The 21,288-nt window shown below is 31.8% G+C and overlaps 2 protein-coding genes across 2 annotated transcripts in view; both read right to left on the bottom strand.

Moving 5' to 3' along the window:
- Positions 1–9,827, bottom strand: part of LOC150094713 (cell adhesion molecule Dscam1-like) — a 34,347-nt gene extending 24,520 nt beyond the window's left edge. The window contains exons 1-3 of the mRNA XM_090411646.1: positions 9,767–9,827; positions 3,096–3,380; positions 133–252 (exon numbers count right to left, since the gene is read on the bottom strand). Coding sequence (XP_090267772.1) covers positions 133–252; positions 3,096–3,380; positions 9,767–9,827 — 466 coding nt within the window. The remainder of the gene's footprint in view (positions 1–132; positions 253–3,095; positions 3,381–9,766) is intronic.
- A 481-nt stretch (positions 9,828–10,308) lies between these two features.
- Positions 10,309–21,288, bottom strand: part of LOC150094712 (hemicentin-1-like) — a 45,862-nt gene continuing 34,882 nt past the window's right edge. Inside the window, exons 14-17 of the mRNA XM_090411644.1 lie at positions 16,601–16,885; positions 14,386–14,505; positions 10,444–10,614; positions 10,309–10,319 (exon numbers count right to left, since the gene is read on the bottom strand). Coding sequence (XP_090267770.1) covers positions 10,309–10,319; positions 10,444–10,614; positions 14,386–14,505; positions 16,601–16,885 — 587 coding nt within the window. The remainder of the gene's footprint in view (positions 10,320–10,443; positions 10,615–14,385; positions 14,506–16,600; positions 16,886–21,288) is intronic.

Genomic DNA, 21,288 nt, shown 5'->3' with positions numbered 1-21,288 from the left:
TTTACTAAAATATATAATAAAATATTCAATAATTTTATAGATTTTTTGTAAAGTAAACTTTATTTGTATATGATAATTATATTACGCAAGAGAATACACTGCTCATCTGAAAGTAAACTGTATTGCACTCACCTTCCAGTTTGTGCCAACTAATATTGGGAGGTGGATAGCCTGCTGCTCTGCATATCATATGGGCTGTTTCTCCAACATGACTAGTAACATCTTCTGGCATCGAAATCCACCTCGGAGCAGCTGAAAAAGTGTAACACAGTCAAAAGGAAAACAAGTACTCCAAAATCATCGTTCACTTCATACATCATATTATATTTCATTCTATATTTTACTTAGAATAAACATTAGTTTCTACATTAAATTTAACCTAACTGTTAATCCTGATCTCATAAATAAGACACGTCATGTCGTAAAATACATTCTAATTAACGAATGACATTATAGTACTTTATTATAATAATAATGTCATTCGTTAATTAGAATGTCAATTATTTTATGACATGACTCACTTTGCGTGAAAAATCACTTTCAAAATGCAGTCTCATTGACGTCTTGATTAAATAAAGAAAATGTTTTCGAATAAAATTCTAGAACAAGCAAATCAGTAAATCAAATAACTAAATTAGAAGGTTAAGATATTTTATCTGCATAGTGGATTCCCTTTTCTCATGGATAATATAAGTTTTATTCATAAAAATAATTATCTGTTTAAGTTAAAGTCATTGATTTACATCTGTTTGTTTGGTTTTCTAGATTGTGTGCCGAAAACTAAGCGTGAAGATTAAAATATCAACGATATTTCAATCTTTACACATTTTAAGGTAAACTGTGTTAAGCAATAAAATCATTAAGTCTTCCCATTAATAAAAAGCTTTGCGTTCACCCATGATAATCAGAGATTAATAGATAATAGCTAGAAGATTAGTTACTTCATAAATATCCCAAAGTTAATACACTACAGCATAGTAAAATCATTAAAAAACCTAATTTCTTATTATAATAGCACAAGAATTAGATGCAGTTAACATTCTTATTCCTTCATCGTACTAAACACACAGATAAATGCAAAATTAACGCTAACTGCTTATTTATTTATTTATTATTGCACGAAAAATTACATACACCTGAAACATCTATGGAAATCAATCGAAGTCTCGAACTAGCCTGTTAGCAGTGACGATACATGCATATATTGATCAGTAACTTTCGAATCATTACATATTATTATATTTGTTAAATAAACACGTTGATATGGAGCTACTGAGAGAGAGAGAGAAAGTTGAAGATTTCTAGTAAGATTACATATCGTATCAAAGATAACATTAATTTTCTGTCTTGTTAATTAAAAAGAAAAGCGTTAAAAATTTTCGCCATTTTATAAGTTGTTACTAATATTATAGTTTTCATTATCGTTTTCAATGTTTCAATCGTTCTAAAACCAGTCCTTGTAAAGTATATACGGGATAATGAAACAAAATGAGGTTTCAACAATACACCTAATCTAAACAATGGCATTTCAGTATTGAGAAGTTAAGTACTGTTATTTGTCAGCTTATTGTAAGTTTGTAATTTGTCAGTTTATTGTATGTTTTTAATTTGTCAGCTTATTGTAAGTTTGTAATGTTTGTAAGTGAACATTTCTGTTTCTGGATGTCTTTCGCAAAATATTATTCGTTAGCTCTGACTCGACATATTTTATTGAAATTCGGTACTTGCAAACCATATGAGAAATTTTTAAGGAATTTAAATTTTCATCTTAATTGAAACACTTGAATGGACGAAATTAGAAAAAAAAAACGGTTCAAAATTATATAATGCAGTAATTCTGCCATGATAAAAACGAACGTAAATGTAAACAGTAAACCTGTTCTGTGAATTTAATTATTAATATTTTGAACCTCTACGAAATGTTGTCATTCCCCCCCCCCCCCAAAGGGGAGGGGAATGTGAAGCAAATACTCGAAACGATAATAATTTCGCTCTTTTTTTAGAATCTTTACTAAAATCGGTCATCTCAGTTTTCCTTTTAATATGGAATTACTTTTGGCAAAATTAGGCTAAACAAAATTATATGCCTACAGTAGACAAAAGCAGTTCAAGATTCATTTGTTGTGATGCACTTTTTTTGTTAACTGAATTGTATACTAGTATATATATTTTGTATACTAGTATCACAAAATTAATGGTTGTTGAGATAAAGGTTATGTAACTCTAGCAAATATTTACATGGCATAAAAATTAGTCTTTTTAATGAATGTGGTATTGGTGTGATTCATATCAACACCACTAAAATTTTGCCTCTAAATGCTTATATTTGCAAGTTTAATTTCATAAAAGTACTAAGAAGTTTTCGAAAATTTTGTTCTAAATGTTTATTGTGAAAGTTCTTTTTCATAAGAGCATAATATATATTAGAAATTTTAGAAAATTTCGCCCTGTATGCTTATTTTGAAGGGTCTATTTCATAAGAGTACTAATATCTATTTAAAAGTTTTATTAAAATTTTTCTAAATGATTATTCTGAAGATTCCATTTCATGATTATGAGTAGAAATATCTATTATGGCTTTATGAAATTTTTCCTTTAATGATTATTCTGAAGATTCTATTTCATAAGAGTACTAATATAAGAAAGTTCATGAAAATTTTGCCTGCAAATGTTTATTGCGAAAGTTCTATTTCATAAGAGTATAATATATATTAGAAGTTTAAAAAATTTGCCTCTAATTGTTTATTGTGAAGGTCACAAAATATAATATCTATTAGAAATTTTATGAAAACTTTGCCGCTAAATGTTTATTTTGAAACGTTCTAAGAGTACTTATGTTTTCTGAAAAGTATATTATAGACACTTTTATTTAATACTGTTTATACGTAGGGCTGCGAATTGAGTAGATGAATTCACAGGTACAATAACGGTATTGAATTCACCATTAATAAATAAAGCAGTTAATAAAATATAAAATTGCTATCACTTACTACATTATCACAAATCTAAGCCTGTTCAACAACTGAGCTATGCACTCTAACGAATTTATTATTACCAGAGATGACAAAATGTATTATTTGTTGATATAAACTCACCTTCCACCACCATGATAGCTGTAAACTGGGAGGATCCCGCTGCATTTCTCGCAGTACAAGTATAATTTCCAGAATCTTTCCCGCTAACTGGATCAATCACCAGAAGTGAAATGTCTTCTACTGCAGACACTTTCTTATTTCCATCTCCTCCATTCAAATGCTTGCCATCTTTCAACCAGTGAAATTGTACTGGCTTTTCGCCATGCAGAATGCTGCAAATGACCTTTGTACTTGCTCCTTCTCGAAGCCTCTGAGGAAATGAAAATGGTTGAATTTCTGGTATTCCTGAAAGAAAAAGCTGACAATGTATAAAGAAGTGCATAAAAAGTATATGAAATTTCATTGCAACACGTACAGTCGAAACATTCGAAATTCGGAACAAGCTGGACTAGAAAGTCGCACTAGTTCCGGACATAGAAATATAATTCTGTTGTTGTAGTAAAACTTTTGCAAACCTGTCTGAAGATGATTTAACTGAATAATACTATAAGCTTCTCTAAAAGCATAACGCTTGTGTGTTTGCGTATACACGCACACACATGTGTGTGTGTCTCATTATAGAAATTACAGAAAAGCCATGTGAGCGCATAGGCAAGGTCACAAAATTAATGTAGGGGAGGAAAGAACATTCAGTAGTATTTAATTGTGGCCTGCTTTGGATGACAAAGTGATGAAATCAGAATACTAAGAACTATTATTTGTATATATTGCCATCCACGGTACTAGCATACTATAGGTTGACCTACCTCTCGTGAATGGGTTCCACCCCATAAAAAATAGAAAAAAGTTCTGAATATTATATACATTGTGTGCATTCTACATGTATTAATTTGCATAGCGAATAAATTACACAATACATTTGATGGTTTGCTTTAAGAAATTTTGAGAAATGAGTAATAGACCAGGAACCAGAAATTGGAATAAGAATATTTAATAGATTTTATACAATGATTAAATTTATCTTTCCAAAATGTGAAAATGAGAAATGGAAAGAATACCAATCATATTTTCAAAACCTAATTACGCTAAACTAACAATAATCTGGATTAGCCTGCACTGGGCATAAACAACTATTATTTATCTTCAGAAGTAAAGGTCCAATTGCCATAAGCAAATTATCAATAGCATTGTATCACACTTCTTGAACAGCAGGAGGTCGCATTTACCTCTAGCGTAGAAAACAGAATTACAAGCATCGAAATATAACGAAAACACAAAAGAGGATCAACGTACCTAACAGCTTCTTTCTACTTCATGAACTGAAAGACCCAATAAAGGAAATACATTTCATCTAAATAAAAAAAGCAGTAGGTATTTTACACATGCATCTATCACAGTCGCAAAAGCACAGGTTTCTTAATCTTATAAACAACAGTTGTGTATACTATAAATACAAGGAATGAAAATTAATATATTATTTTTAGTCTTAAATCTGTAAAATCAATGCTTAAGATATTGAATTATACACTGTTATTTCAGTGTTGAGAATTCAGAGTTGAGAATTTTTTTAATGCAGCTGTATTTTCCAATAGCGACTTATGGACGTGAGACTTGGAACCTAAAGAAAAAAGATGAAATACTTTGGACACATTAAAAGGATGGGAGGAAGACTTCCCAAAGTTGAGAATTTTTTTAATGCAGCTGCTTTTGAGTTGTGGTGTAAGAGAAGGCTGTTAAGAATATGTACTGAAAGGCAGACAAACGGATGGGCGATAGAAAGGATCGGCAGAACTTTAAGGCTCCTTAAGGATATTAACAGAAAAAAGATGAAATACTTTGGACACAGTGAAAGGATGGGAGGAAGACTTCCCAAAGCAGTACCTGGTTTTTCCCTTTCAGTCGTTTCCGACCGTAAGTGATTTTGTAAGCATTGCCCACAAAGTATTTCTGGTGAGATTTTTACACGGTAGTTCACCATTGCTTTCCCCATCCCCCAATTTTATTCCGGGTCGGGGCTGGGATGTATTCATGCCTGTAATCCATGTGTGTTCACGGGGCTGGTTTGCCTATTCTGGGGGGGGGGCGAAAAACCCTAGTTTCCTAGTGAAAAAACTTTCTACCTCCGTATGAGACTGGCTAACTCACCTTTAGTCGAAATAGACCAGATAAAGGTTCCTGGCGTCTCAAAACAGTAAGAGAAGGCAAAGTTCATGGAAAAAGAGTAAGGGGAGAACGTCAGTGATGGATGAATATCTATCCATCCTTGCCTGGAGTGACTGATTTTCAGACAGCTGAAGATCAGTTAACTGAACATCACTGAGCATCTGAGTATATGGCATCTGATGATGTTCAATGAATAGATGGGATGGGATTTCTAAATAGACTTCATCATTTATTTCCTTTATACAGTACAAACGAAATGACTAGTCACCAAGTAATATACTGAAAGGACTGCAAATATCACTTTATTTATCAAGTACATTTTCACCAACATTATACATCGACTACAATAGAATACTAGTCTTTCATAGACTTGTATTCTATTGCAGTCACTTGAAATTAACAATTAATACTAGTAATACAGCGCCTCTTTTTTCCTCATTCTCATAAAATTCTAACTATTGTTTCGAAGACCCACCACATAACTATTACTGTAACGACTACAGAAATCTAAGAATCACGTTTTATCCATTCCGTACAATTTATGTTTCAGTTATAAAATCCATAAAACTGGGATGAACACTTCGAGCACATATAGATTTAAAACACATAAGCCAAAGTGCTATTAAACTGCATGCAGATATGGAATATCTTCTTTCCTTCCTTCCTTCCTTTGTAATTACATTGCCTGTTTTCTCTTAGATCTATCTTCATGGAATGCTGGAAGATATTCTCTCTTTAGATTTTTCCTGTTAATGCAGGTGTCCCTTACGGCTCTGTCATTTTACATACACTCTTCCTGATTTACACAAACGACCTGCTCTCTTTGATTTCAAACACCTTCATAGTTTTTGCTAATGACAGCACTCTCCACTTATTCCACTTATATGACAAGCCTTGCAAAGGTTAGTCACCTTTAATGTTTCCAAAACACAATTTGTTCATTTTCACGTAAAAAAGATCTTAGATCTTCTCTACTTACTTTTGAAAATGCTCAGATGAACAGTCCAGACCATATCATTCTTCTCAGACTGACTTATTCCAAAACTTTCCTGGTAATGTCACTATTGTAGCTTCGTCAGATTCCAAAACACATGGTAAGCTTTTTCGCTCAAGATGGTATTTATGTTCGAACAAGGTTAATCTTGACACTTCGAAAAAAAAAAGGACGGATTGATTGCTTATTTACATCTCTCTCTTACAGATTCTGTTCAGTCGCTGTGTCATGGAAGATCAGTTTCTGCACTGTGTCTCATCTACAGATACTTTCGTGGCCAGCTGGTCAGCAAAACTAGCACCGCTATGCCTCCCATTTCTGCCAAATCTAGAGAAACACAAGTAACAGCTACCCAACATCTCTTTACAGTCGAGTATTTACTGAACATTTGTCGAACCTGCTGCTTCCAGTCGTATTATAACTGTTTTAGAATTAATATCAACAGATTATTCTGCTCCTGACTCCAGCTCACACACGACATTTGTTTGCTACAGGTCCTGCTACATCTCGCGTGTGGGAGTGACATCAAAAATATAAGATTCTTCCTTAAATTAATATGATAATCATTAAATATATACACAAATAATTGACGTGATCAGACAAACTATTACACCGAACGAGTAAAGTAAGAAGATGAAAACACATAATTAGAATAAAGAATAAATACCAATATAGTTAATGAAGTTTATTAACAAGCTTTAAAATGCTAACAATTCATGAAAAAATATTTTCATATTGCTTTTTAAATTTCATCTTAGGAAATAACAAAAGACAAATAATTCAAAAACAATTATAAATAATTACGCATGCAAATAGCTTAATTAAATGACGACTGAGGCTCAGGAAGGAGGTCAACTTTATTTAAAATCCTCAATTAAATCATCAGAATACAGAAGAAAAAATCTGTTGGAATACTACATGTTCGACATCGAACTATCAGAAGAGGTCTGTCAAAAAATCTTAATAGTGTTCTATCAGATAAGTCCTATCCCAAAAGAGCTTTTCTCGAAATTTAGAACACTAGTACTTATTACTGTACATCAGCTAAGTTCCATTCGAATATGAATGGCAAAATAAAAAAAAAATCAACGGATTTCTTTCCATTTGAGAAATCTCAAGTAGCAAGAGAATTTCTGGCCCAAAAATTAAAATAATAAAAATAATTTAACCTGCTGATAATTATTGAATATTACTGGAAGATAATAAAGTATAGTTTAAAGACGATGAATCAATGAAATGCAACATAAAACTAAAAATACAGAAAAGAAACCACATCCCATTCATTAGCAGGGTCTCGAGGTAGAATAACACATTAAATGGGATATCATAAGCACACAATTTCAATTAATATCCATTCAACCCGCAATGAAGAATGTGGCCGTAGGGAGAAGAAAGTGTGAAAATTTTGCTAACGTGTCAGATTTGACAATAGGAACTTGACCAGAATCTGAGATCGTTTGATCAATGTACATCCCCTTTGTGAACTAATTATCTGAAAAGAAGGAAGGCAGCATTGCGAAATGTAAGTAGTCATTTTTCAGAGAGTCAGTTTTCGCAAGAGTAACAATTTCTGATTCAATTTAAATAATTTCTTATTCAATTTATATTTTGTAATTAGTAACCGTTTGTGCCTAGGACCCCCCCCCCCCTCACTACACACACACATGTGATACCCCCAGAGAGATGATTAAATGCACTTGTAGGGGGTTTATCCCTAGGATTAGGATATATATTACTTGTCTTATGTATATATTAGGTTGGACTATTTGTTTCGTAGGATGAAACATCCAAATTTCCAGAAGAAGGAAAATTACACAATATTTAGACTAGTTAATTCAACTTCCATTGAAATTGGCTTAGATAAAGATTCTTGCCCAAGGCGGGATTTGTGCGTCGTTTATTCTTTTTAGTGAACAGAGTGACTGCATGAGCTTGTTGAGACATTTTGCATAATGAAATTTGTACAAGAATTTAAACATCAATTTCGTTGAATGCAATTCTGAATTTATAATTTCAGTATCATACTTCTTTCGATAACATTTATCATAAATGAATTCTGGAATGTAATATTAATTAATAAGTGACTTTTTTTCAGTTATGTTGTAGCTTTTCACCCTCACCTACACAGTGTCACTGGGATATGAAGGAAAAACTTCAAACATAAAATTAATTAAACTTGAATTGTTTTTCCCATCATTATCATCAAATTCATCACCATTCTCACTACTGTCTGGTTATATCCTCCGCTGGTGTACAAGATACTGTGAAACTATTTATTATCTTATCATTATATTAATATTAATAGTAGACTGATATGATATAATATTTCATTAGTAGTTTTCTCTGAATAATTTTCTTATCAAGTGAACTCGAACCACATTAATCCATTTATATTTTGGTTCTCTCTCTTCTTTTGCTTCAAATTCCTGAGCTTTCTAAATCTAGTCTGACATTTTGTTATTCCATATAAGCATAGAACATCTGTGCTTATAAACTCTCGAATATGAATAACATCAAGTGTTTTAATAATATGATCTTGCCACTGATTCCATCAATACCCTCACCTAATTTTCCTCAGAATTCTCGAACCTGTGGGTTTCAATCTTTGATTAACTGTTTTATTTCTAATCATGAATTATAACCAACAGGCTAAATTTGGTCTGAACACTATTGTAGCTTTTGTAATTCGTTTTTGAACGATTTCTCTCTCTCTCTCTTGTTGTATACATATGCATTTATTCAACTACATCCCCACCATACTAGTATTTTTTACTTTATTATCCATATCTACATCGCTATCTTCACAAGCCTGTGTTTAAATAGACTAAAACTGCCTTGTAACTCTACAGACTCCATATATAATGCAGCTGATGGTTTCTTTCCCCCCCTGCCTATATTCACACTTTTTTCATTTTATTGCTGATTTCGTACTAAATCTGTCATACCAATTAATTAATTGGACTAAAGTACTTTTTTTTTAAATGTAACCCTTCCTGCTCTTGTTTATTACAAGAAATTGTATATCACAGCTGTTAATGGAAATAAACAGAGATTCCTCTGGACTGATTTTCGAAAATTCGAAGGAGATATTTTGTGAAAAGGAAAATCACATATACATTCAACGACACCACATCGTTGGTGGTCATTTTTGTCCCTCAAAGATTACTAAAATCACTCAGAAAATCTTTTAAAATGTTTATACATGCGATCACATATTCCGTACATATTGTTGCTTAAAATAAAAAAAAAAGTGCAGTGCCCTCTATCGGCGTATGGATGGACTTTTTTCATAAACGTTACACTTTGCAATTATGATAATGCAGATAAAACTACACTCATTATTACATAAAGCAAACATCTCAAATGTTATCTTGTTTCTATGAAGAAAATAAATTTTTATGAGATTAGTTCCAAATCAACTATGGAAGAACCATTATAAATGGCTAAAATATCTTGTTATCATTAAATTGCTACTGTAATAATAATGCTGCTTTATGTAACACAGGAATTATAAAAAAACAGTGAAATATTATGGCTACGTTAAACTACTAAAAGATTCAATTGTATTACTCACCTCCAAGAGCAGTGAGAATGTATTCCATAGCGACGATGATGGAAAGTTTTCTTCCGATCATTTTGATGGCTTGCAATCTTCCTCTGTAGTAGTATGAGAATGGGTATTATTCCTTAGATTGGAAGTAGCATACCTAAACCTCGACATAAGTTCGATGATGCAGAAGGTAATTCTCGTAACACATGATCTTAGATATCTATGAAGATGATGAAATCAACACTTATTTCTACAACAAAAATATCTTGCTTGAAACATTGACACATGGAGGATAAAGGGAACAGTAAAATGGCTCACAGTCCCTGGAAATGCAGCGCCACATTGTGAGAGAAATTCATATTATTCCAGAAAATATTCAACATTTAAGAGATAGCGACATCTATAGGGAGATCACAGAAATTGAAAAATACAAATATATAGCGATAAATATTACTGAAAGCGACCAGATGTGTTATCAATAATAAAACAATGATAACGCTATATCAATAATAAAAAAGAAACACTCGACACTCATTATGTATTATAATCGTTTATTTCTCGAGCAATTACATCTTGGCTACAAAAAAGAAGACATAATGAACTTAACTGTTCAACATGACGGATAATTAAATTGTCACAGTAAATTATGAAATAAGAAATTACGTACCTTTAATAAAAAATCTTATGAATTTTAAACTTACCAAGTACCCTAATAGTTATAGTTTTTTCAAACCTCTGACCGATTCCATTTTGAGCTTCGCATATGTAAATACCGTTATCTTCCGGCTGGAGGGATAAGATAACAAGGGATCCATTGGCCAACACGTCATGTTTGATTTTTAATTCAGGAGAATTGGGGTAACTTGAATGATCTAATGGGGAAGATATTCAGAATGTAAATTTTATATGAATTACTTTAATTGAAGAATAATAGAAGTTACACATTAACAGAAGGGTGAACTTAGCTTTATAAAGAATATTCGGTCAAATTAATTAAAACATAAGATCATTTTGTACGATAGCCGTTTTTATTATATAGAAAATTAAATTTCCATACTATCTTAATTTGCATTTAATTAATGTAATTAATTAAATGTAAATGTATTAAGATTTTTTTCCTGCTCTTCAAATGGAAAGAGACGTTTAAATCCCAGTTAGAACGTAAGAAATTTTTTATAGGGGCTTTTTAGTTGAAGATAAGGAAGCCAGTCTTACAAGAAGTTGCAATGGCTCTTCATACCTCAAACTACACGCAGAACACACAGTTAACAAACACAAAAGAGCAAGACCAAACCACAGACATACAACACGTTCATTTATTTCATAGTGCTAGATCTTTTTTCATTCACGAAACTTTTATTCTTGATACTTCCTAATTTTATTAAATGAATTGAATGGGAATAAGAAAAAGAAATACGAACCAAAGGTTAAAAAGATTCTCATGCTTCAATAAAGAATGCATCATATATCTAACGTGCAACAACAACACCTTTTGCATATGTAGCACATCGCAGTCGAAAAAAATGCTACGAAACATTGTTGAACCACCTCCAGGTAAAACAGTTCTTCCTAGTCTATAAAATATGAAAGTAGATTTTACAAAACCGGTTTGATAATGGGAAGCATGCCGAATGGCTATATGCATTCTCAATAGGAGGAGAAGTTCTTATTAACTTTGCGCATATCAAGCTCTGTAAGCTTGAATGAAGATGTATAAACCAGAACGAAATGTTTTTTGAATGAGGATTCGTAATTTAATGGAACATTTTTAAAAATTTTTTTTAGAAGTAGAATTACATAAAACTCTGCAGAAAAGCCATATGGCTTTATTGTTCAGTTATTTTATTTTTATTTTTATTTTTTACTCTCAGTGAATTAAATTAAAAATTAATGAGGAAGACTCTCGTAACATAAATGCTTTATGGAATGAATATATTCTTAAAGAAATAACGTCTATTTAAAATTCCTATATGAAAGTCGAGAATTTCTCACAATTCTATTCTTGCGAAAAGAATAGAATAGCTTTACTTCAACGCCCTAACTTGAATCGAAATGATTGTATATCCTTGTCAAAAATATGGGAAAGTTTAATCCGGATAACGAACTAAATATATATATATATATTTAATTGAGACCTTATAATTCAGACATTAGTATAATGTTCTCTTTAATTGAATTTATAAATTAAGATTGGTATATGAAATTGTGTAATACCTATAATTTATTCATCACTCTGATTAAATTTACCTCTCTTTAATGCTTATGCCCCAATGTAACATCACGCGGCTCGTTCTACTTTTGAATGATCAATTGCTTGTATTTCACCTTGTAATTTCAGACTGAAATATTTAAGCAAATATTAAAATATTCTTATGCTAACGTGTTTATAATTCTTAATTTCTCACAAGTTTCATACTCTAATACTTATTTGTAAGAAGGAAGGAAGCATTAAACGAGATTGAAGATGGCATAACATTAACAGGTGTATTCTAGTTCATACGTTTCATAAAATATTACCGACCAAGTGAGTTTGCCCACTGGACTGAACCCAAATTTTTTCATTAGCTTAATGCCATAATCTTGAAACTGTTTCGAACATTTGTGCTATATTCAAAAAATGAGTTTTGAAATTATCTAGGCTTCCAGTCTGAAAATCTGATATTGCTGATTATAGAGAGCTGTTAACCTTGAAGACGAAGACGAAGTTTTTTTGACTTACTGAGGAAGTATCTCGCTTCCTCGTTACAGCAAAACAGCTGCCAGGAAGTTGCACTTTTATGAACTGAAGGTTTAAAATATGATCCTTCAGAAGTCATATTCAGGTCTAAGTAGTTTAAAGTCATAGAGAGCAGTGGAGTCCTTTTCAAAACACGCAAGCAAAAGAAAATTATTTTAGTTATTTTTTAATTATAATTTTATAATTATTTTAATTATTTATTATTATATATTGTAGATATTGATAGCGCGTTATACTGTCTATATCTTAAAATCATAAACAAAGTTATGATTTGTATATTTCAATGCAACAAACTGCAACCGAACTTCGATATTATTTTATATTATTTTTATTCAACTTTATTATCTATATCTCAAAGTGCTTCATATTTTTAGACCTTGAATATGTTAAAGCAGTTCCTATCTGAAATGAATTAGCGCGAATTTCGATCACTTTCCTTTTTTTTCCTTTCTTAAATAGTTTGTAGGAGTTAGCAATATTTTATTGCTAACTCCTACAAACGATTATGCCACACCTCAATAAACATTTTCTAAGGAGAATCATTTTCACTGATGATCTTAGATGGGTATTGTCTCGCACAACTTGTACAGTCAAATTTGTGTTTTGGCACTCTTGCTAAGCATCCATCTAATGGTCTTTTTTTTCTGGTCCAGTGGTTAAAGAACTGGTTTCATCTCGTCCCAGTCAATCATGAAAATAAAATTACGCCTATGGACTGGACAGTTGTTGATTGCCAAAATTTCTTTTCGTCTTTTTCATTGAATCAATCATGCTGTACGCAGGCAACCAAAACTAAACGAAAATCTCTAACTAAAAAGTAAATGCTGCTTGCCTTCATCTCTTGTTTGGTTAAATACATTCAGACACATATCTCTTCCTAAATTACCATTAATTAACCTTTAAACTTTCACGATATAAATACATCATGACTGTGCATTCTCGAACTCCTAAGTGCTCTCTTTAATTCCTGGTTACACGAATAAGTATTTATTCTGTACAAATCTCAAGTCAGTTTCTCATCAAATACCTTTAAAACATTGTACTGTACTATAAGTGGTATGGTGTAACTAAAACTCCTTAAAATCCTTGATTTAATTCTGAAAACAAAACAACTTATAGAACTCCTAATGCCTCTCTTATTTAACTTATTCCACTCTATTAAAGGGCTGCTTTTGCTCCTTGTCTATACTCTCATGGACACTGTACGAGTAAAGTCCTCATATTTTCTCTCAGTATTCTAATAAGAGCAGAACTAGCAGAAATTCATATATCCAGACCAGGCTCACGTAATTTTACCTTTTTGGAACTATCTTCCATTTTTCATGTTCATCGAGAATTACAAATCACAGTTATTTAAAAGAAATATCAAGTCTCGAAAGCTTGCAATTCAATTCAATTCAATTTTTTTTTTTTTTTTTTTGTATCGGTGACGGGAATTCATTTTTTGGTTCCTTAGCTAACCAAAAATGTACCAACTTTATCTCTACGGGAAGAACTCAACTTGCATGCAAATATCTGCAAAGTTTTTATTACATCTATCACTACTCACTTTCACTTATGAAAATGAGTAGTGATATCGTTATCTTGGTCTATATTTATCCCATAAGGATTAAGTGAATGTGAAGAAGAGGAATAGCCTGATCAAACTTAAACACTTAGAATATTCTTATAGTGATAACCATAATTTTAATCTAAACTAGATTCGACTGAATAATTCAGGAAGTCAAACATACTAAATTCTACGAAAAATAATTTTAATTTGTATGTTTTGTAATTAAGGTCAGAATGCAGAATTACATAACACTGTTTTACTCTTAAGAATAAAATGTTGGCAAATTCAATGAAGAGAATTTCATTAAATTACAAAAAAAAATATATTTAACAAAATTACATGAAATGCTTTCACCTGAGATCTTCCTCCAGCTAATTCGAGGAACGGGATAACCAGATGCTTGGCAGTCTATAGTTACTGACACTCCAACTCTCCCTTCTACATCTTTAGGCTCTTTCATCCATTTAGGTGGAGCTGAAAGAAATGTTTCAGGAGTAAGCAGCGTGCTTCAAGCGTCAGGACTTACAGACTATGTATGAGTAAATGTGCTTGAGTTTATTTTCATACTGTGTATATATATATATATAGTTCGATCAAAACGAGGTTCATGCTCTAATCGATACTTCCTTGCGGTTAGGATTCCCGTTGTACAAGCATTTAGATACTCATGGAATAAGATTTCTTCTAGAGGTTTTCACTATTAAGCTTTAGTTAAGGTTTCTAATTATTATAGAGTGCAACCTTTTTCTCATAAATGCATTTTGGGTAAGTGATTCTTCAACGTTCCCTCATATTCTGTCGTCTTTAATATTTTTGAACTAGTTGATAATGAAGTAAAGTATTGCGACATATTTTCTATGTGAAGATTACCTCAATGACAAAATTATTATCTTTTTCATAATTATAAAGTACATGCAGTACATCGCAAAAAAGAAAAAATATGGAACTCTTCTGTTGTTGTGCATGTGAATTTTTACATGTGTTAGTTAACGTTATTGTATATGAAACCGGCAGTCAACAATCTTAATTATCGATGTGCACTCACAAATTAATTAGCATCTAATGGCATTCTGTTAACAGAAAGAAATATTTGCACCACTAAATTCAAACACCTCACTCGTTTCAAGTTCTAAAAAAAAATATCACACAACATTAGAACTGGATAACAACTACAACTATTAGATAATCACTCATTTTGAACGGATGTATAAGAATCAAAATATAAGCTATCGGAGTTACAATGCAAACCATATAAAACTTTAGGAATGGCACTTCTCCCTAGGGAATTTCACTGCAACGGATACGTATATATCGTTTTGGCATTTTTCAATGTTGCGCAGTATTAAAAAAGCTTGAAGCTCGACTTTCTACTTAAACAATAAACTTAGTGATATTAATTATACTCCAAAGCCGTGAAATCTATCTCTCACTCTGCATGAAAGCAGCAGATATCTTGAAAAATAATAACTCTAGAACATCTCCCCCAAAGAAAGAAGCAGTTAAATTACCGATATCCTGATAACGTTTACATAAACATTCAGCTTCTTTACATACCTATTTTGCTTGTACAAAAATGATTAGGCTGAAATTCCTAACATATATAAAACTTCGTCCATAATCGATATTATTAAAAACTATCTTAGTATTTAAAGGTTAATAATTTGATATTGATTTAATACTTTATCATGTATAAATTACTTAAATGTACTTTAAAATAATTATGTTAAGTTAATAATCATATCAATATTTAATGTAGTTTAATATACAAAGAACGCAGTCCCATATTTTCTGTGTCAATTATACTCCTATGTTTTGCACCTTTAATATGCGTATACGTTTTTAATAAATTAATAACAACAATGAATAATTTAAGAATGACAATGATCTAAACTGTTCGCAAACATAATAAAGAACGTTGTATTGATAACTTTGGTGAGATCAGCAAGAAGAAATCGACTTATTGTTGTAGGAAATTTTTTTTGTATAATTTAAACTTTGCTGTTAGTATAACCATTGAATAAGGAAATAATCATTGCGAAATATTACCTCCTGTAATTAATTAATAACAAGTAAGATTTATTTTTAACTGTGATAGCGTTTACAAATAATAAACCGCAACATAACTTTTATTAATTTAAAACCGATTCATTACAAGCCTCGTTGGCATAGAGGTGCTCTCTTCATTCTCCAACTGATATGCTATTGGTTCGAATCCCACTGCAGTTTGTATATTTAGGAATGTCTTTAGGTGAGAGGCGAATTTCCTCGTCCGGTGTGCGATTACCATTCGGTTTACCGGAGGCCTGAAATGGCTTAAAAAGTCATGTTTTATCTAGATCAGAGTTCCCGAATTATCAAATCCTCAGCTGACGCCCATAATACTCTAAATATATTACAGGTTACCAACTAGGTGCACATAAAATACAAGTTAAACAGCACACGGTTTTGCGGGATTAATATGTTGTTATGTCTGTTTTCATTATTTATATCTAAAAATAATCTAGCGATTATTAGGAAAATATAACTTAATTAAACCTTTAACCATTGGAGCACTCAAAATTAAACCTACCTTCGACTATAAGCACTGAAGAAAAAGCATCTGTTCCTCCCTTATTCTCGGCTATGCAAGTGTAATTTCCACTGTCTTGTCCAGTCAAGTGACCGATTTTCATAGCAGATATATCGGCAATACTAACAATTTCTACATTTTTGTGATTTTCAAGCGGTACCCCATTTTTTAGCCACTTAAACGAAAGTGGCTTTTCACCTTTCGTAACACTGCAAGTTATTTTTATGTCATCTCCTTCCGCCATCCTACTAGGAAATGAAAATGGCTGTATCTTTACGCTGCTAGCTGAAAACAAACAGAAAACATCACGTTAAAAAACGTTCTGAAAATGTTTGTATAATTTAATTAAAACATAGCATATTTCGACTTTTGGTGCCTTTTTTTAAACGAATTTTTATTACATTTTCACTTCTGCCATGTTTATTTTATTTTATTTTATTTTATATACGGACAATCATTACTGAAGTTTCTGGGTGTTACGCTCCTCAATTTTGACTCCCCCCCCCCCCCAGTTTGACCACAGATATATGAGAACCACCTTAATTACTTCCAGATATTAGGAAGGAGCCTAAATCTAAAATAAAAGATCCTTCTTGTTTTCTCAGAAGCTGCACTCTCTAAGTAGCTGGAGTAAGAAAGGCTGGGTGTTTCTTTCATACTGAGCTAATGGTGGTAATCTTTTCTAGTTTTTTTTCTTTTCTTTTAGCTTCGAGGACACCTGTCAGCGTCGAAAGTATCTGTTTGGTGGTCTGAACTAAATAGAATGACATATATTGTTGGAGTATGGAGATGGATTTCTTTTTTCTTCCTGATTAAGGGATGTGCTCCCTTCCTACGGTAGTAAGAAGTCGGCTCCTATATCATCAAAGTGTATAACAAAACCCACTTTTAAATCCGGTTACAAATTTTCTCTTAATTTTGTGAACTTTTTCTTCATACCGATACATTCAATTTTGCTTATTTTTTACCTTATAAATAGCATTCGTATATTTATTTTCAAATAAAGGGTATTCTTTCTCAATTCAAGTATATTCACTGTGTACAAGATATATATATATATATAGCCAGGCTGGAAAGACTCGGATTTTAATTTCTTCTAGGAAGCGAGGAATAACCCGATTAATCTCATTCCTCTCAACAACTGTCGGGATTTTTCTCTCCCACAGAGCAGAGACATCTGGAAATGACATGCAGTTAACAAACATAACGTATTTGCATGGTGGTGGTGGTAGTAGTAGTAGTAGTAGCTTTAATTGGTTCAATTAATTCCATCTTTTACGTATACTAAAAGATCCGTGTGACTCTCCCGAGGAAGATATCTTTAATTTTGATTTTAATTGTCAACCTGACAATTTACACGGGGATGTCTTCTGTGATAAAATAAGCATATTCATACACTAAAATTTATTTTTGTTGTTTTTAATTTTTCCTAATTTTATTGCACCCAATTTTTTATCAGAAGATTTTGAGGGACTACAGAAGACAAGGAATAAAATCGTTTTCTTCTCTAACATTTTTAAATTTTATATTGATCCCACACACGAGAAATCACAAGACTTATAACACAACAGTGCAGTTTGTGGGCAAGGAGAAAGAAGGAATATAATAACGAGTTTCTTGAAAAGCTAGGGGGGGGAGATTGTATTCGTTATATTCATTGGAAAAAACAGTATGCGGAAAGCTGTTTCACAGGCAGAAAGGAGTGAAGAAAGAAAGATGAGAAGTTGGTTCGATATGTTTGGATTACGGACGTTGACCAGTGGCTGCTCATTTCCATTACGATAGGAAATGTCGACGATAGCAATGGCCAACCTGGCGAAGCAACGCTCATGAAAGCACTTTTATAAAAAGTGCACAATGCAGAAACTGAGCATCTATAGTGACCGAATAGAATCTATGTGAGAGAAAGAGGGGGGGGATGATAAGGGTGATATATACAATCAAGAATTCCCAGGAAGGTCCAAGTGTACCATCCCAAACGCGATAACAACAGTATTCCAAGATCGGTAGAATTTGGAATTTATAAAAGATTAGGGATTAGGATTTGAGTAGAAGAGATATAGTGTATTTCTTCTGTATACACACCCACCCACCCACCCACCCACCCACCCACACACACACACACACATACACACTTCATATAGTCTATATTTATATAAACAGTTTATATAGTATATCTTTTATATGAATTGAATCTACAATTCCAGATTCATTCACACACGAATGTGTGAAAATTTATTATCTATTTAATAAATATGAAATATTTATTATCTGCTTCAATTTCTTAACAAATTGTGCCCAACTTCTGCACATAAGAATTTCCTGAAGTGCAAGAAATGTGATTTTCTTGAGGGGATGGAGGCGTTACTAATTTTTTACTTGACTTTTTAACTCACTATCATCTACCAAAATGTCATGAGCAAATAGTTTGATATTGTGACGAATTTCGAAAAAAATAAAGGCCATATATCGCTGTTGTAGTGTATCTATTTAACGATCTCTCAGTAAAAAGGTACATTAATGATACTTATATTAGTATCTCTAATATAAGTTGGCCCTACCACTTTTTTATTTCAATATTTTTATCTTTCAATTCAATTTTTTAAATATTCCTATCTAGTTCTTTACCGCTTACTTCAAGGAGTTGGTATCATGTTCATTTATTCTCATATTCATTTTTTTTTCATATTTGTTGGCTTATATATTTGTTATTTTTTTTTTTTTAAAATAGAATTCATTTTATCTCGGAGGCTGATTCAATACATTAATTTTCACACACTTTCTTAAAAAATGTTGCTGGGATGTTTATACTTAACCTTCTCATTCCACCTGGTTTTTCCTCATTATACCTCTTGCTAGAGTTCGGTTTTTATTTTATTTATAGTAATTGTTTCTCCACGTCTGAAAGTTTGTAATAGTACATTATTAGCATGGGTGGGCCAAGGGAGTTGGATAACCTAGCTCCCGGTCTCCTGGTTTCACCACAGGGCGATGGAATTCATCCACCACCTAGCACTATTGGATTCTTGTTCACAATACGTTCCTGTCATCAGACACTCTCTCCTTGTCTAGATTTCCATAAATAATAAAAATATCAGAATGAAATTTTACTTCTTTTTATAAGCTTAGGTTGCATACTTTTAAAAAGCTTTCTTCTCACCGATCATTGCCTCATATCTGTGGTTCACAGTTCAGAAGAAGTTGTCATGCCCTGACAATGAAAAATGGTTAATTCCACAAAATGATTTACTTTTTAATATAATAATCCAGGTCTGTAACTTAATGATTGTTTGGTCATCTGATTTTCATCTTGAAAACTGAGAAATGTCTGTAGAATGGATTAACTTTTTTTGAGGAGGTGAGGAGTACCTATTTACTTAAAAAGAGGAAAGCAGTATGTCGACATATTAACATTTGAGCATTTATAAAAAGTATAGTGCTAATTATTATGCAGAAATTTCGTTATCCAATCCCAATTGTTTCTTTTTGCCTTGAAGAAAGGAGAATGAGTTTCTTTTTTCGACAGTTTGGGTTAATAATTTGAAGATGAAATATGTTCAAAAGAGGGAATACATACTGTTTATAATATGGTGATCCCATTTAATTTTTAGTAAGTAACATCTTAATAACTTGGAAACTGTAACACCGTCAAACATCATTTTGTGAAGATTATTAGCAAAAAAAAAAAACAGAGGGCCGTTCATACTAAAATCACTATGTTTATTATATCATTATACGATAGGTACTGTTGCTGATAGATAAATAGAAGTTAGAATATATAAAACCTCAGTCATAGTTAAACTCACTGATTTTCTTTCATTATTATTATTATTTTAATTTTCGTGATTCAAGGAGTTGATAATGAAAATTAAATTTTAATGATAGACAAAATATTTATTTTGTAAGCTAGAGACAACGCATATTTCAAAAAAAAAAAAAAAAAAAGCTAAAAGTTTTTAAATTTCGACAAGGTGATTATTTTATTCATGCTAATTTCTTCCGGGATAAATAACGAATTTTTCGGTCAGATTCAAGACAAAATGCATAATAATCATTTTGGTGACAAACAAATCTTTTACACAAATAACAATGCCTGACGATATCTCGAGTTGAATAAAACTTAGAATTCTGATTAAAATTTTTCACATATTTATGAACTAAGGCTTTCTAAAATGAAAAAAGTTATGGATTAGAATGAAGTACTTACCATTTATTAATATGACTGTGAACTTCACCACTTCAAGGATTAGAAATATCGCTGCTGATTTCATCGTGGCCATCACTTCGAATAACATGAAATGGCGTCGTTCAATGTACACAAGTCGAGAGCGCCACATAGCGACAACCATTGTAACGAATTTCGAAGTTATCAACGAAATATTAATTGTTGCAAAATTATTTGAAATCATCATTCAAGAATGTGTTGCCAATCTTTCAGGTTCTCAGGATAATAATAAATGTGAATTTATAATAACTGGATGAGTACTGATGTTCGAAAAATAACTTGGAAGACATTTAAAGATATAATATTACCATTTTCAATCTATGTGTGCAATGGATAATTGAAAAGCGCAGTGCCATTAATATATTACAGAAATATACATTTCTAGTACATTTATTATCAATAAGTTATCATGTGTTATCATTTTTAAAAGAAGTATTAAGAAATTAAGACCAACTTCACTCAG

The sequence above is a fragment of the Typopeltis vanoorti genome, chromosome 21 (genome assembly GCF_054136105.1).
Source record: "Typopeltis vanoorti isolate ZY-2024b chromosome 21, IOZ_Tvanoo_1.0, whole genome shotgun sequence".
Taxonomy (NCBI): domain Eukaryota; kingdom Metazoa; phylum Arthropoda; class Arachnida; order Uropygi; family Thelyphonidae; genus Typopeltis; species Typopeltis vanoorti.
The sequence above is the reverse complement of the archived record's forward strand: the minus strand, read 5'-3'. Positions and strand labels throughout refer to the sequence as shown.